Source organism: Anomaloglossus baeobatrachus, chromosome 7, assembly GCF_048569485.1.
Source record: "Anomaloglossus baeobatrachus isolate aAnoBae1 chromosome 7, aAnoBae1.hap1, whole genome shotgun sequence".
Classification (NCBI taxonomy): domain Eukaryota; kingdom Metazoa; phylum Chordata; class Amphibia; order Anura; family Aromobatidae; genus Anomaloglossus; species Anomaloglossus baeobatrachus.
In genome coordinates, this window is record NC_134359.1 from 245,752,505 (window position 1) to 245,769,928 (window position 17,424).

At 46.6% G+C, this 17,424-nt stretch overlaps 1 protein-coding gene across 4 annotated transcripts in view; it reads left to right on the top strand.

Moving 5' to 3' along the window:
- EEF2K (eukaryotic elongation factor 2 kinase) overlaps positions 1-17,424 on the top strand; it is a 107,967-nt gene that overhangs the window by 37,633 nt on the left and 52,910 nt on the right. For all 4 annotated transcript variants that reach the window (XM_075318005.1, XM_075318007.1, XM_075318006.1 and 1 more), the window contains 3 exons: positions 85-145; positions 1,386-1,423; positions 11,955-12,126. In XM_075318005.1, coding sequence (XP_075174120.1) covers positions 85-145; positions 1,386-1,423; positions 11,955-12,126 — 271 coding nt within the window. The remainder of the gene's footprint in view (positions 1-84; positions 146-1,385; positions 1,424-11,954; positions 12,127-17,424) is intronic.

Sequence of the window (17,424 nt, forward strand, 5' to 3'; positions counted from 1 at the left end):
TTTTTTTGTATGTTCTCTGTTAGACGTGCAGTTGTGAGTTATTTTATCAGTGACATTTTGCATAATTGATGTTTCTCCCTTTAGGTACAATGCTGTCTCTGGCCAGTGGGTACAAGACGACGTATTAATTAAAATGGCGTCTCAGGTAAGTATTTTCATTGTATTCTTGTATCTGCCCTGTTCTCGGTAACAGTCTGAAGTCGAGAGCAATTTGGAATTATTAATCTGCTTTCTGCCCCACAATGGAGACACTGTGCGTAAAACAGGATTGTTGCTCTGCTGAATTGCAAATCACTAATATAATGGTAAAGGGGTTTTCTGGTGTTGAAAAATCTCTCTTCACCTGGTCTGTTTAAAAAAAACAAACTGTGCTTTACTTACCCTTCCCAGGCTGATGCGCCTTGCTCGCCCTTCCCAGGCTGATGCGCCTTGCTCGCCCTTCCCAGGCTGATGCGCCTTGCTCGCCCTTCCCGGGTCGATGCGCCTTGCTCGCCCTTCCCAGGCTGATGCGCCTTGCTCGCCCTTCCCGGGTCGATGCGCCTTGCTCGCCCTTCCCGGGTCGATGCGCCTTGCTCGCCCTTCCCGGGTCGATGCGCCTTGCTCGCCCTTCCCGGGTCGATGCGCCTTGCTCGCCCTTCCCAGGCTGATGCGCCTTGCTCGCCCTTCCCGGGTCGATGCGCCTTGCTCGCCCTTCCCGGGTCGATGCGCCTTGCTCGCCCTTCCCGGGTCGATGCGCCTTGCTCGCCCTTCCCGGGTCGATGCGCCTTGCTCGCCCTTCCTGGGTCGATGCGCCTTGCTCGCCCTTCCCGGGTCGATGCGCCTTGCTCGCCCTTCCCGGGTCGATGCGCCTTGCTCGCCCTTCCCGGGTCGATGCGCCTTGCTCGCCCTTCCCGGGTCGATGCGCCTTGCTCGCCCTTCCCGGGTCGATGCGCCTTGCTCGCCCTTCCCGGGTCGATGCGCCTTGCTCGCCCTTCCCGGGTCGATGCGCCTTGCTCGCCCTTCCCGGGTCGATGCGCCTTGCTCGCCCTTCACTAACGTCACATCTGCAGCCTTTCCACCAATAAGCGAAGTCAGCAACTTTTCCCTAGTTCTCTTGGAGGCACTGAGCTCAGTTATTGGCCGCAACGCTATGAATGTGACGTCAGTGCTGCAGAATGTAACAGACACCAGGAGCAATGGCAGAGACTCGACACTGGACCTGGGGAGGGTGAGTAAAGGACATATTGTTTCAAAACAATCTGCAGGTGCTGAGGGACAGGTGTTTTCCAAAATCGTTAATTGTGGGGATGACCAAGTGCAAAGTACAGGGTTCAGGTTTAGGATTTACTAATTATAAGCAATCCCATCACATGCCCAATTATTCACATATTCTTTTATTCCTCCAGGCGTTTGGACGTGGCGCCATGAGAGAATGCTACAGAACGTAAGTAAAGATATTTATGTTTATCTTTTTCTTATTGATCTGTTTTTACTTCTTGCATTTTTTGGTTCTATAGTCGGACGTGTGCCCTTTATTAATCATACAGGGTGTGATGAGCGTCTGCAGCTCTTGTAAACTGCACTGAGAATAACCGTGGGAATGTTTAGCATCTCCACTGGCGCACGTAAGCGCTCACTAATTATATAATGTCCCGGAGCTCCAGGACGGGATAATGGCTTTTCTAATCCTATGATCTTCCCTATGGGAACGTGTAAGACCTACTTGTCATGTGAAGTATTTAATAACATATGGATTGTAAGAAAAGTATTCGAATACTAACGAAAGATTAAATATAAAGGAATCCAAATATTTACAAATATAGAGGTGCAAAATAATTCAAAGGGCCCCATTTAGCTGTGGTGAAGACAGTCTATGAAGACCGACCATCCATTTATGTAGACCGACCATCCGTTTATGAAGGGCGACCATCCGTTTATGAAGGGCGACCATCCGTTTATGAAGGGCGACCATCCGTTTATGAAGGGCGACCATCCGTTTATGAAGGCCGACCATCCGTTTGTGATGACCGACCATCCGTTTGTGATGACCGACCATCCGTTTGTGATGACCGACCATCCTTTTGTGATGACCGACCATCCTTTTGTGATGACCGACCATCCATTTATGAAGACCGACCATCCATTTATGAAGACCGACCATCCATTTATGAAGACCGACCATCCATTTATGAAGACCGACCATCCATCCGTGAAGACTATCCATCCGTGAAGACTATCCATCCGTGAAGACTATCCATCCGTGAAGACTATCCATCCGTGAAGACTATCCATCCATGAAGACCATCCATGAAGACTATCCATTTATGAAGACTATCCATGAAGACTATCCATTTATGAAGACTATCCATGAAGACTATCCATTTATGAAGATTATCCATGAAGACTATCCATTTATGAAGACCATCCATGAAGACTATCCATTTATGAAGATTATCCATGAAGACTATCCATTTATGAAGACTATCCATGAAGACTATCCATTTATGAAGATTATCCATGAAGACTATCCATTTATGAAGACTATCCATGAAGACTATCCATTTATGAAGACCATCCATGAAGACTATCCATTTATGAAGACTATCCATGAAGACTATCCATTTATGAAGACCATCCATGTCTTGAATCAGCAGCTTTTTGTCTTTGTTTTTTCATTTCTTTAATCTAAGTCTCATCGGTGTCTGTGAGTGACATAGGGTACCTTCACACTTAGCGATGCAGCAGCGATCCGACCAGCGATCTGACCTGGTCAGGATCGCTGCTGCATCGCTACATGGTCGCTGGTGAGCTGTCAAACAGGCAGATCTCACCAGCGACCAGTGAACAGCCCCCAGCCAGCAGCGACGTGCAAGCGACGCTGCGCTTGCACGGAGCTGCCCTCTGGAAGCTGCGGAGACTGGTAACTAAGGTAAACATCGGGTATGGTTACCCGATGTTTACATTAGTTACCAGCGCACAGCTGTGTGTGCAGGGAGCAGGGAGCCGCGCACACTGAGCGCTGGCTCCTTGCTCTCCTACCATAGCTACAGTACACATCGGGTTAATTAACCCGATGTGTAATGCAGCTACATGTTCAGAGAGCAGGGAGCCGCGCACACTGCTTAGCGCTGGCTCCTTGCTCTCCTAGCTGCTGTACACATCGGGTTAATTAACCCGATGTGTACAGCAGCTACATGTGCAGAGAGCCGGAGCCGGCAGCACAGGCAGCGTGAGAGCTGCAGAGGCTCGTAACTAAGGTAAATATCGGGTAACCACCTTGGTTACCCGATGTTTATCTTGGATACAGCTTACCTCAGCTGTCAGATGCCGGCTCCTGCTCCCTGCTCGCTTCATTTGTCGCTCTCTCGCTGTCACACACAGCGATCTGTGTGTCACAGCGGGAGAGCGGCTTTGAAGAAAACGAACCAGGGCTGTGTGTAACGAGCAGCGATCTCGCAGCAGGGGCCAGATCGCTGCTCATTGTCACACATAGCGAGATCGCTAATGAGGTCACTGCTGCGTCACAAAAAGCGTGACTCAGCAGCGATCTCGGCAGCGAGCTCGCTGTGTGTGAAGCACCCCATAATGTGCTGAAACTATCCAGGGTGCACACATTGATCCCAGATAAGTCTCAGAACAAGTTTACTGCAGCCTGTGATAAAGTGCAGACTGCAGTGATAGGACTGAGTGTTTATTTGCTTTCATAATCCGGATGTTATGGTTTTATGACCTTTCTCAGATATTTGATGATAATATTTAGTTCTTTGCAAGAAGTAAAGATTGTGTGCCAAATACTGGGAGCCGGAACCACTTCTGCCACTTGCTAAACAGGTTTTTCCATTTTGTAAAGTGAAAAAGCCTATTGCTAGGATAGGCTATCACTTTATGATTGGTGGCGGTCCAATCTCTTGGTAAGAAAGGGTTTTGGTGGGGGTCCCCTGCTTCCAGACAGGGGGTTACAGCTTGGTCCGATCCCTTTAACCTCGCTGTAGTTCTTTGCACAGCAGAGAGCTTTACTGTGTTGGGAAAAATTGGGATGGATCCATTCTCAGGATTGGTGGCACAGGTGGGTAAACCTTATGTTATGGGGTAGGAGAATCCCGTTAATACTTGCAAAATTTTCTGAATGGTTTTACCAAAGATTGACTGTTATCCCTTATCCTTATTGATTGCTTGGGATCCACCACTGATTTTTGAGACCTGTAGATATCGTGCACGGGCATCTTGGCTTTGTGTATTGCTTATGGGACCGCCGGAGAAAGCCGACTGTTCAGACACAGCTCTGCAGAGCCCTGTTTTGTGGATTGGTTGGTCTGTGTGCTCTCTGTGATTTAACGTTGTAATGTACAGGAGAAGCTTTGTAATTTATTTATCCATACGTGAATAATGCTGATGAAACTCGGATCCAAAATGCTTTGTACCAAGATTTTGTGAAAAAACACTGCATCTTAATAGAAAACTCACACATTTACACTTAATGCAAGATCAGCAAGAGTCACCGGATGGACAGTGTTCACGTCTTCCTATTGCCTAAAAAAGGCTAAAAATCCATTTCCTTTCGATACAGTCAATATGCGACTGTGTATATTTGTGTGTGTTTTGAGATATATGTATAAATGTATAAGATATATATTGTAGTGCAATCAACTTGCTTATAATCCATTCAATAGCTGACTCCACTATCATGATTCAGTCACATTTCAACCGAAATGAAAGGGAATCTGTAATTTTTAGTGACTGACCGTCTGCTCTCCTGATCAACATTTCTCACATGGGTAACTCCTCCTTTCGTATAAGACAAGCCTTTTAATCACAGCTGCAGCATTTTTTCAAAATGCCCTTCGACTATATTTACCCACTTCTGGCTTTACTCCATGCCAGTGATAGATCATCTATACTGACCACTTTGAAGGAGCCTATCTCTGGAGAAGCTAAAGTGACATTTCTGATGCAGCTGTGAAGTGTTCTGCTGGAGAAACAAAGGAGTGCTATTTATTATCTTTCCCCATCTATTTATCTTGCCATCCTCGTGTTTTTTGTTAGTAGTGAGCTTAGTGTCTCGTTGGCCTCCTCACTAGTCAGAGTAAATTCAGGGTCAACGAGGGCCTAGGCATGTGACACAGCACAGGGGGAAGAACCCGTCTAGAGAGTGCAGGGATCAGTCAGGTGAGTGTTATTTTGTGACTCCTATCACCAGAGCCTTCCTCTACATCGTCCCTTTGTGTTGTGCCACACATATTCCCTCTGTACGGCGTGACACTCGGGGAGATCTATGTCTGGCTCATAGATCTTAACAGCTCATTTACATATTAAGAATTTCATGGATTTCTCTGGAAAAATAGACCGACTCTCAGATATCAAGGTATCATTTTATTCAGCCCTCTATTACCTACATGCCCATATAGACGCCTTAGTAGGTTTGACCCTACTGACCAGATGCCCTTTAAGTGGCTTAATTCAGTAGAGTAGGAGAGGTGGTGTTTGCCATTCCATAGGGGGGAGAGCGGCTGCAGGTGGCAACTCTTGCACTGCATGACCCTGGTTTGGTTTTTTTTTTTTTAAACTTTGAATTTTTATTGAGATTTTCAATTTACGTTTTTCATACATAAAATAAAACATAAAATTCACAATTCTTATCGAACCTAGACAAACAATGACAGGACAGGTGAGGAGGGTTAGGAGGGGAGAGGAGAAATAGGAGGGAAGAGGGAAGGGTTTCAAGAGTCCATGCTCTTTCCATAGGACCCATAGGCCTCAGTCTCACAGATCCTCCTGTCCCGCAAAGTAGTCCCATGGTGCCCACACGGCCTGGAAACGGTCAACTGTGTCATGCAATAGTGCCGTGAGATGTTCCATGCGTCTAACGTCCAGTAATCTATACTTGAGGCTCTGGAGTGAGGGTGTCCCTGGCTGCCTCCAATTCTTTGCAATTAAGCATCTGGCCGCCGTAAGGATGTGGGACAAAAGCTTAGAGGCCGTTTTTCCCAATCCCCCATTCCCAAGACCCAGAACATAGATCAGGGGATCAAGATCAACCTCTATATATAGTACTTTATGGATCAACCCTCTAACCCGCTCCCAGAAGGGGACTATCCCTGGACAGGACCAGAATATGTGCAGAATGGTGCCCCTGCCTCCCCCGCATCTCCAGCAACAAGCCGGTATGGAGGGGTCTATGCCATGAAGGAAATCTGGAGTGTGGTACCAAAATAGCAAAATTTTATAGATATTTTCCTTATATAGTGTGCATATTGACGTCTTGGCGGCGTTTCCCCAGATTGCTGCCCATTCCTGAGGAAGTATCCGCCTTCCCAATAGAGACTCCCATTTCCGCATGTATGGAAAAGACCCCTCGGGCCCCTCCCGTGAATCAGAAAGCAAAATGTAAATTTCCTAAATCAGCCCCTTAGTATCAGTGCCCCTTCTGCAAATTTTCTCAAAATCTGTGGGAATCGAGGCCCCTGCCCTGCCAAACAAGGAGCCAGCCAAGTCTCTGATCTGCAGATATTGGAAAAACTCTCGATTAGAGAGAGAGAATTTATCTCTAAGGTACTCAAAGGAATGGATCTGCATTGTACTTCCATCTATAATGTCTGCAAATCTGAATAGACCTGCCTTGAGCCAGGGGTGCACCATGTCCGACTCCAGACTGCTTGGGAGCAAGGGTTGGTATATGAAGGACACCAGAGGGGAGCAGGGGGATGCCAAAGGAAATCTTCTAATGCAAAATGCCCAGAGGTCCCTAGTGAACTGCATCGGTCCAAGAAGAGGGGGGGGCGAATCACACCGGGCCGGGGGCCACAGGAGCGCGTTTGGATGTATAGGCGCCAGCCAAAGTTTTTCAATCTCAGTCCACCTGTTGTATGCCCAAAGGGACACCCAACAGGGGATCCTTCTAAGATGGGCCGCCCAATAGTATTTTAGGATGTCCGGGACAGAAAGCCCCCCCCCTGTTTCTCCGAGCCATCAACACCTCCCTGGCCACCCTATGACGTTTGTTACACCAAATAAATCTAAGGATAGCCGCCTGAAGGGACTTCAGCTCCTTTATTGGTACCTTAACTGGGAGGGTTTCAAAGAAATATAATAATTTTGGGAGCAAGCTCATTTTAACCGCCGCAATGCGCCCCATCCACGAAAGAGGGAGGGGCAACCACTTGCTCAAAAGAGTTCTCAGCTCTCGGAAAAGGGGGGGGAAGTTAAGGTTATAGAGGGAATCATAAGTAGATGTGAGGTTAACCCCCAGGTACTTGACCGCATCTGTCTTCCAACGAAACTTAAAATTCAAACGCAGGTAATCCAGGGCCACCGGGTCGAGATTCAAGGGCATTGCCTCCGTTTTGCTAGAGTTGATCTTATACCCCGAAAGGCTCCCGTACCTACCCAAGGTGCACATTAAAATTGGAAGGGACACATGGATGTTAGTAAGTGTAATGAGCACATCGTCGGCAAAAAGTGAGATTTTAAACGGTTTATTCCTGACCAGGACCCCCGAGATGTCTGGGTTGCTCCTGACCGAGGCCGCGAGGGGCTCTATGCATAGCGCAAAAAGGAGGGGGGACAGGGGGCACCCCTGCCTGGTGCCATTGGAGATGAGAAAAGGCTTAGAGATGTGGAGGGGGAGTTTGATAGAGGCCGTAGGAGCGCTATACAGGGACTTCAAGGCCCGCATAAAGCCACCCGAGATCCCAAAGACCTCCATTGTCTTGAAGAGAAAAGGCCACGCAAGGCGGTCAAAAGCCTTCTCTGCATCTAGACTCAACACCAACGCCTGTTGCTTCGTCCGATTTACCACATCCACCAGGTCTATGACCTTCCTGGTGTTGTCCCCCCCCTGACGGCAAGGGACAAAACCCACCTGGTCTTTATACACGAGTTGGGGCAACCATCGATTAAGCCTGGCCGCCAAGAGCTTGGTGAACATCTTCAAATCGGAGTTCAAAAGGGCTATTGATCTATAATTAGCACAGTCCAATGGGTCCCTGGGTGGCTTGGGCAGGAGGATTAAATGGGAGTGTAGCATGGATGGAGGGATAGGGTCACCCTGAAGGAAAGAGTTAAACAAGGCGGCCATGTGTGGGAGGAGCTCCGCCGCAAACACCTTGTAATAAAAATAAGTAAAGCCGTCCGGGCCCGGTGACTTCCCGCCAGGCAGGGCTTCCAGAACTTGCTCCAGTTCCTCTGTAGTAATCTCTTCATTCAAAGCCGCGGCTGCTCCGCAAGGCAGTGAAGGGAGCTCAAGGGCCGAAAAATAGTCCCCAAGTGCCCCAGCCCCGCGCGAAGCCATGCCCGGGGGAGCCGGAAGGTTATAAAGCTTGTTGTAGTAATTGAAAAAATGTCAGCTATTGAAGCGGGGTGATAGTGGATAGTGCCCTTTTCGTCGCGCAGAGCCTGAGGCATGAGGATGTAGCGCGCTCCTTAAGCTGCCTGGCGAGTAAGGTATGAGCCTTATTACTCCTTTCATAGTATCTTTGTTTGGAAAAGGTTAGCAATTTTTCTGCTCTGCCAATTGCCAAGTCTCTCAACTTTTCCCTAAGGCTGATGACTCTCCTAAGAATAGTCAGTGATGGGGCAGCCGCCAGTCTCCCCTCCTGTAGCTTAAGATGGGCTGTTATAGAGTCCCGCTGGCTTGTGGCATTCTTTTTAGCCCTGGCGCCCTCTCTAATGCATAGTCCCCTCATCACTGCCTTGTGAGCTTCCCAGAGTGTTGCCGGCGACGTGACCGTGCCCGTGTTCAACTGAAAGAATTCGACCAGTTGCTTATTTAAAAAGGCCCTAGTGTCGGGATTTTTGATCAGAGATTCATTAAGGCGCCAATGCTGAGGCCTAGGTCGAGGACCATCTTTCTTGAAGTCCATTATGAGTGGGGAATGGTCTGACCACGCAATGGATCCCATTTCCACCCTCTCAAGACGCCCCAGCAGCTGTGAGTCAATGAAAAAATAGTCTATTCTGGTGTGCGTCTGATGCGGTTGCGAGTAGAAGGAAAAGGCCTTCTCTCCCGGGTGGTCCACCCTCCAAGCGTCGTATAAAGCCCCTGATCTAATGAGCCTCCGAAAGTCCCGGGACAAATTTTTCAAAGCACCCGATGGAGGGTGTCCACCCACAGAGAGTCTGTCAGCCACCTCCGAAAAAGGGATGTTAAAGTCTCCCCCCAACACCGTAGAGGCCGGTGCCAGTCCGCCTATCAGATCGAGTATTTTCTTAAGAAAGCGTATCTGCCCTTCATTAGGTGCATAAATGTTGGCCAGTATGTGCGGGGATCCCCCCAGTTGGCCCTCCAGAATCACATATCTACCCTCTGGATCGCAGTGAGAACCCGTAATTTGTAGAGGACAACTGGAGGATATTAAAATAGCAACTCCCCCCCTCTTGGAGCCCGAGTAAGCCGAGTAATGGATGGGAAAGCGGTGGGACGCAAATTTGAAAGTGTTTGATTCCACAAAATGTGTTTCTTGGATAAAGGCTATGTCTGCCCCTGATGTTTTCAGTTCCTGTAGCAGCAATTTCCTCTTACGGGGTGAATTCAGACCTTTTACGTTAAGAGAGATAATGCGGGTCATATCTAAAACTTAGAAGTAAGAAAAAGCTAATGGCACACCTATACCGTCGGGGGCATGACTTCCCCTGTGAAGCCGGCCAGAGGAGATGGTCCATACGACAAAGGGCCGCAGCTCCCAGGGACTCTAGAAGGGGTGGTACCTGAAAGGACACATAAGGAAAAAACATCGGGGAGGGGGGAAGACAAGGACAAACATAGAAATGAACATGAATTAAGAACAATAACCAAAATGCATAAACCTTAGGCATAGATTCCCGGGGGGTCAACCCGGAAGGGAGAGACCTAGAGGGAGGTTCCCCAACCCGTCTGAGCTAAGAGAGCCACCCACCTCACTCCCCAGTAGCCCTCCCACGGGGGTCAGTCCAGTGGGCACAGGCCCGTGCCAAAAGGAAACAAGGGAAAAAAAAAAAAAAAAACAAAAAAAAAACAAAAAACCTCAACCACTAACTCCAAGTAAGGGGACCGGGCTCCCGCCAACCCCCTACCACCCACGGCATCATTGTGGCTACAGCCCCCCCCCCTTATGCAGCTCAACAGACCCAGAGGGCCGCAGATGACACAATGGACAGTCAGAGGCTTGCTGTAGAGAGAGTCACAGTATCACAAAGCATGCTCAGCCACTGGAACTCAGAGGGTATAAGAAATAGGCACCAACCAGGTTAAGAAGTGTCCTCAACGGTGAGCCGGGGAGGGGGGCGACCCGCGGCCCCTACCTCCTCTCCCCCCCAAAGCCCCACGCCCTCCACCCCTCACCTTGGACCACACGGGAGGGGGCGGCCCTTCTAACCTTTGCAAGTCCCAATCTGGGATACAGACCGCTGGAATGTCCAGTGCTTCACAGAACAGAGTGGTATCTGCTGGAGTGCGAAGGGTCGCCGATTTACCCCCTCTGCGCGCTGTTAGTGCAAACGGGTAACCCCAGCGGTATGGAACCTGGTGCTCCTTCAGGCTCGTGAGGAGGGGTTTGAGGTGCCGCCTTTTCTGGAGTGTGATGCGAGAAAGATCCGGGAAAAGCTGGATTTCCTTGCCATTGAACACAGGTGCCGTGCGCCTCATTCTAGCCTTAGCCATGATCAGTTCTTTGGTGGAGAAGTCGTGAATGCAACAAATGATGTCCCGGGGTTGGGTGGATAAATTCTTCGGCTGTAAAGCCCTGTGTGCCCTGTCCAGCTTGATGATGTTAGAAGGGGGAGCGTCCAACACTTCATTAAAGATGGATTGTAGTATGGAGTTTGTGTCCTCGGGCCCATCTGACTCTGGGACCCCCCTCACACGGACATTGCAACGGCGTCCTCTGTTGTCGAGATCCTCTATGTGAGACTGCATATCCTCCATTATTTTTTGTTGCGATGTTGCCAGTTTGTGTAATTCTGATACATGGGATCTGGTGATGTCATGCTCTTCCTCCAGGGATTCAATTCTGCCAGACAATTGCTGCAAATCTCTCCTCACTTCAGCTATTTCTGACCTGCAAGTTGCTTTAACCTCACGTATGAGGCATTGAAAGTCCTCTTTAGAAGGAAGTTTACTTATGAAATCATGCATGTCCTTATAGAAGGTGTCTGGCCCTTTAAGGTGAGCACCTGCAGTAATAGACGCTGGAGTTTTAGTCTGGTGCTGGGGAGGATGATCTCCACACCGAGGCCCAGAGGGGGGAAGCAGGCTGCTCTGTTCCCTGATATTACCAGCTGTAGCTGCAGTCCCTTCTTCTCCCGGCAGTGGGGAGGGCTGCCCCCCGACCTCCACCTTATCTCCCACAGCCACTATGTGCTCCTGGGCCTGCTGCTGCTGTGCCTGAGGATCCGATGCAGTGCAGGGCTGCTGAGCCAAGGCATCCCCTGTTGGATCTGCTGCAGAGATTCCTCCACTCCCCCCTGTGTCCCCGCTCACCCACTCCTCCTTCTCTTGCTGCTTAGCAGGCCGGGCCAGTGCCTCCATTTCCCCTCCATGCTCCTGGAAAGATGGCGTCCGGGCCTCCCCTGGACCCTGTTCCAGGCCCAAGAAAGTATCCAGCGCCGTGGTGTGCAGCGGGGGGGCCACCGATGCCTGCTGCGACGGTTTAATCCTCCGTGGTCCCATCCTGAGAGCCGGTGAGTAGGTTTGTGCTTATGATAAGTGCTAATTTAGCTGAGGGTCAACAGGAGCTCCTCTTCCCCACGTCCACTCAGCTCAGCATCCTGGACACGCCCCCTGGTTTGGTTTTTATTGTATTGTCTCCAATGGTCACAATGTACAACTTCTTTTTCCCTGCATTTATACGCTTCTGTCCACCAAAGGCCCCCAAAAATAAGAGACTAATTAAAGCCAACGAACATGAAATGTGAGATCATATGACTCTTGCCTTACATGTGATTATGTATGATTATAGTTTTTAGATATCCATCATTGACGTTGCTCCTTGTCCTTTTTTCAGGAAGAAGCTGTCTAATTTCTCGCACAATCAACAGTGGAAAAGCGCGTACAATTATGTGGCCAAACGCTATTTAGAAACTGTTGACAGAGATGTGTATTTTGAAGATGTCCGACTACAAATGGAGGCTAAATTGTGGGGTGAGGATTACAACCGGCACAAGCCACCAAAGCAGGTAGGATGGATGTGATCACGTGGCACTATGTACTTTGTATTGAGCCGCCATGTTGGGGTCTGATTGTATTCTTGGAAATGATACCTTTCGGCATCTGGTGTAGCGAAGTCTTGGAATTTGGTGCATCCCGTTTATATACCCTTCAGGGTGAGAACATTCCTTTGCGCTGTTTTATGGCTTCTATGGTTGTCATCTATTAGCTATATAGGAGACCATGATACAGTGGGCATGGAAAGTATTCAGACCCCTTTTAAATTTTCACTCTTTGATTCATTGCAGCTATTTGGTAAAGTCAAAAAAGTTCATTTTTTTTCTCATTAATGTACACTCTGCACCCCATCTTGACAGGAAAAGTCTAGGAAGAGTTCTGGTAGTCCCAAACATCTTCCATTTAAAGATTATGGAGGCCACTGTGCTCTTAGGAACCTTGAGTAGTGCAGAAATTCTTTTGTAACCTTGGCCAGATCTGTGCCTTGCCACAATTCTGTCTCTGAGCTCCTTGGGCAGTTCCTTTTGACCTCATGATTCTCATTTGGTGTGACATGCACTGTGAGCTGTGAGGTTTTATATAGACAGGTGTGTGCCTTTCCAAATCAAGTCCTATCAGTTTAATTACACACAGCTGGACTCCAATGAAGGAGTAGAACCATCTCAAGGAGGATCACAAGGAAATGGACAGCATGTGACTTAAATATGAGTGTCTGAGAAAAGGGTCTGAATACTTATAACCATGTGATATTTCAGGTTTTTTGGTTTAATAAATTAGCAAAAATGTCTACATTTGTTTTGGTTTTTTTTCCTGTCAAGATGGGGTACAGAGTATACAATAATGAGAAAAAAATGAAAATGAACTTTTTTGAATTTACCAAATGGCTGCAATGAAACAGAGTGAAAAAATTAAAAGGGGTCTGAATACTTTCCTTACCCACTGTAACGCTGAAAAGATCATTGAAAGACTTCACATAGGAGAACAACTCATAGACTAATATTTTAAAAACATTTTAAAGGCAATGTTATTTAGCCGACTTTTTTAGGCTAAAGTCACATCTGAGACGGGTTGGCCACCTTTTGGCAATTATTTTTTTTTTGTCTTAAAGGGGGTGTCCACTACTTTTACATGGTCTATTCTTAGGATAACTCATCAAGGTCTGATCGGCCGAGGTCCAACACCCCACATCATCTGTTCCCGGTGCTGGTGGCAGCAGCAGGTGGCCAGAAATGCTCAGTCCTGAAGTTGCTCCGTCAACTGATAGCGGCCCGATACGGCACATCCGCCTCCTATTCAAATCAATAAGAGTCAGAGGTGTAGTACCCAGTTGCTATAAGAAGACGGTGCAGATCCAGAGCTGAGCATATTCCGCCACCAATGGTACCAAAAACAGCTGATAAGCAAGGGTGCGGGGTGTTGGACCCGAGCCGATCAGACATTGATGACCTATCCTGAGGATAGGCCATCAATGTTAAAGTAGTGGACAACCTCTTTAAATGCATGTATTTAGGGCTAAAAGTAATTTTTGCAATTGGGTTTCATTAAAAAGTTTGCACCATTCCCCTGCAGTAGCCTCCGTGTTACACTGCCTATTGCTGGCTACAGAATGAGTTAACAGGTAAAATTAAAAAAGCCTATACTCCCCTCCCGTACCAGTGCTGTTCCAGCGGTGCCATGGTTCGCGTTCCTGGGGCTCACGGTTGCTGTGGTGTCATGGGAGCCCCATGTCCAATCAGCGTTAGCTTTTTTTTCCCCCACCTTCGGACCAAACGCGCAGTCAACAGGAAGTGAGCACAGCCACAGCTCTCACTTCCTGTTGACTAACTTTTTTTGGTCTGAAGGCGTGGAGAGGGAAGTCGGTGCCGATTGGACGCAGGGCTCATGTAACGTCACAGGAGCCCCAGGAACGTGAACCGTGGCACCCCTGGAACGGTACCAGTACGGGAGATGAGTATAGGCTTTTTTGTTTTTACCTGGGAAAACGTGGAATCAGAAGGGGCTGTCCTAGCAGTGGTACCCTTTTAACTTTAAAGGAATTTTACCCCTCATATTATCAGATAAATAGGTGATATGTTGCATATTGTTGAAGTTTTAACACTGAGATCAAAAACAGGGCTGTAAAGTCCTCCATCTGAATGGAGAGATGGTCAGGCATGGGCGCCATTCTCTGTCCATTGACTATAGGACTGCTGAGGATGGCCAAACCCCATATTTGTTTTCCATAGAAACCCTTACATATTATATGCCCCATTCTTTGAGTCTTGGAAGGATAGATATCTGTGGGCATCATTGGACATTTCAATATTGGGGCACATAACGGTTGAATGTAAGATCCTTATTTTGGGGAGAGGCTGAATTTAGTGTTTTACCCCCAGACAAATTGGTCACTAATTCCAAATTGTCCCCACAGAGTTCTATATACAAGTATGTCTGTTCCAGCTTCTCCTGATATTCAGGGCATGAAGGCCTGTGTCACCTTAGAGGTTTATCTGCCCCGGGGATGAACTGTGCAGTGTGGTGCAGGCTTTGGGGCCTACATAAGGCTAGACTCCTATTTGAAGTATCTGTTGTCGCCCTTGCTCTCTCCGTCTTCTGGGGTTGCCATTGGTCAGGAAATAATGGCTTCCAGACGACCATCTGTGCCACTTCTTTCTTGTGAGAGAATGCTCTCGGGATACCCGGCAGACCTCAGTCATATTCGATATCTGCCCTCAGATGCTTTACGTGACTCTTCTGGATGCTAGCGTTCCCTGGCTAATGACGCTTTGCCACTGCCACAAAAAATAGGAAAGATGAGACAGCAGCTGTTGCCCATCTGACATACTGTGCTTGTAGCCTTAAAGGGGTCGTCCATTACTCGGACAATCCCTTCTCAATTACAATATTTCACCACATAGAGTAAAAATATCTTGTACTCGTCTCCGATGCTGGCGCCGTTCCAGCAGCAACAGCACTGGGTCTCCCAGGGCTGACGTGACATTATGTCACGTGAGCCCTGCAGTCAATCAACAGCCATTAAAGGGCTGCTTTATTCTCATTTTCTTCAGACAAAACTGCCATCTAGGAAGAACTGAGATGTGTTGCTACCCTCCAAAGGAAGTAAAAGTAAAGAAGCCCATTATCGACATAACGCCTCACAATCCCTGGCGCTGATATTGCTGGAACAATGTTGGCACTGGAGGCGAGTTTAAGATGGTTTTTTACTCTACATGAGAAATATTGTAATTCAGAAGGTGTTGTATGAGTAGTGGACAACCCCTTCAAACTGGCACTGGACAGTCACTTCAGATTTTGACAATGGTGGTTACCTAATAACAGTCCATTGGGTTCTGCAATCATTGGTTTAAGGCTTAAAGGGGATCTGCCACCAGTTCAACATTGGCCAGTTTTTTAGTTTACTTTATTCCCACTGCTTTAATAAGAATAAAACTTTTTGTTTTTCTTAGATCTGCCATACGATTCCAGAGATATGGGCCTTTTCTCTAGTTCTGACTGTTATGATCTTTACTAGGGGGGCGTGGCTCTAGACTGTACTAGATAATTACCTTATTGCCCCGCCCCCTTGCAAACACCATGAAAATTAGCACTAAATAAAAAGGCCCATATCTCTGGAACCGTATAGCGGATTTCAAAAGAATAAAAAATTGTATACTCAGGGGAGCAACGGGAATAAAATTAGAGCAAATACCGGACACTTCTGATTTTCTGACAGGTCCTCCTTTAAGTTTCAAATATTGAGCAAAGTGTACGAAGTGTATGATCCTTTTCGAACTTTCTGTGTATCTGAAGATAAGCAGCACCTGAGATTCTGGCAGCTGCTTATCCCTTGCTGTATTTAAAATAACATGCTGAATGCGCAATTCTCTTTTTTTTTTTTTTCACACGGATTTTGTTGCAATGTTTGAAAAGTTTATGTAGAAATATTACATGATGGATTTGGTTTGCACAAGTTTTTGGCAGCCAGGTGAGAAAGACAGGAACTGAACTCACGACCTTGTGTTCCGAGTCTTTACTGCCGCGCCTGCCTGTCACCAGGGGCTCGTACAAAAACAGCTCCGGGCCGATGGAATTGTTTTTGTGATCACATTTTGCAGTATTTTGCATACTGTATTTACTTATTATGATATCTTAGAAATCATTAAATGAATATATTTTTGCAAGATGGGGCTTTAGTATCAGGCTTCTCTTTCCTGCGGAGTATGAGCTATACTCTGCTTTATTGCAATAAGGGTCTATTCACAAGATGCAGTAATGTTTGGAAGTAAATAGAAGCTGCTTTTATTAAAGCCACTACTGCAACTGCACCAAAACGCGTGAACGAAAACATGTTACCCCATCACACCCTTAGTAAAGACCATACAAATAAATAGACCCATATGTCTAATATCCTATTGCGATTTTTAAGAAAAAATTGAATACTGTGAGAGCAAATATTGGGCACTTTAAGGATTATAAATAATATATCAATCTTGCAATTTTTGCGATACAAAAAAGTTCATAAAAATCCACAGTATGGCTTTTTTTTCGCCATGCAGATTTCGGTGCAGACTCCGTGACATTTTTTTCTGTAGCTATATGTGAAATAAAAATCATGCAGTAGAAAAAAGTAGCTATTCCATACAGAAAAGGCATAAAAATAGTCAGTCCTTGTGCAAATTCTGTGCACATTTGGAGCAGAAATCTAAGATGGGCCTTGATTTTTTGCAGCGAAAATACACATGAAATTTGTCCATATATAGACATTTTAGGCTCCTTTCCCCAGATCAGGATCAGTTCGCTGCAGAATTTCTGCACCTTAGTTTATTTGTTTTTTTCCATTGCACTTTTGTATGCGTTTTTGACAGTGCTTTTTTATCATGTTTTTTTTTTTGTTTCTGTGGATGTATAATATCATTGTGTGTGTGTGTGTGTATACAGTATATTATATGTGTATATACAGTATATGTGTATGTGAGTGTAATATATTTGGATGTGTGTGTGTGTGTGTGTGTAATATGGGGATATGTGTGTGGTTGTGAAATATATATGGATACATACAGTATATGTGTAATATATGGATGTGTGTGTAATATATATGGATATGTATGTGTGTGTGTGTGTGTAATAGTGTAATATATATGGATGCGTATGTGTGTTATATATAAGGATGCATATGTGTGTGTAATATATATGGATATACATATGTGCGTGTGATATATTTAGATGCGTGTGTATATACTGTGTGTGTGTGTGTGTAATAAATATATATATATATATATATATTTGTAAGGTTTGTGATTTGTGGATAATATTGCTTGCAGACTGGCTGA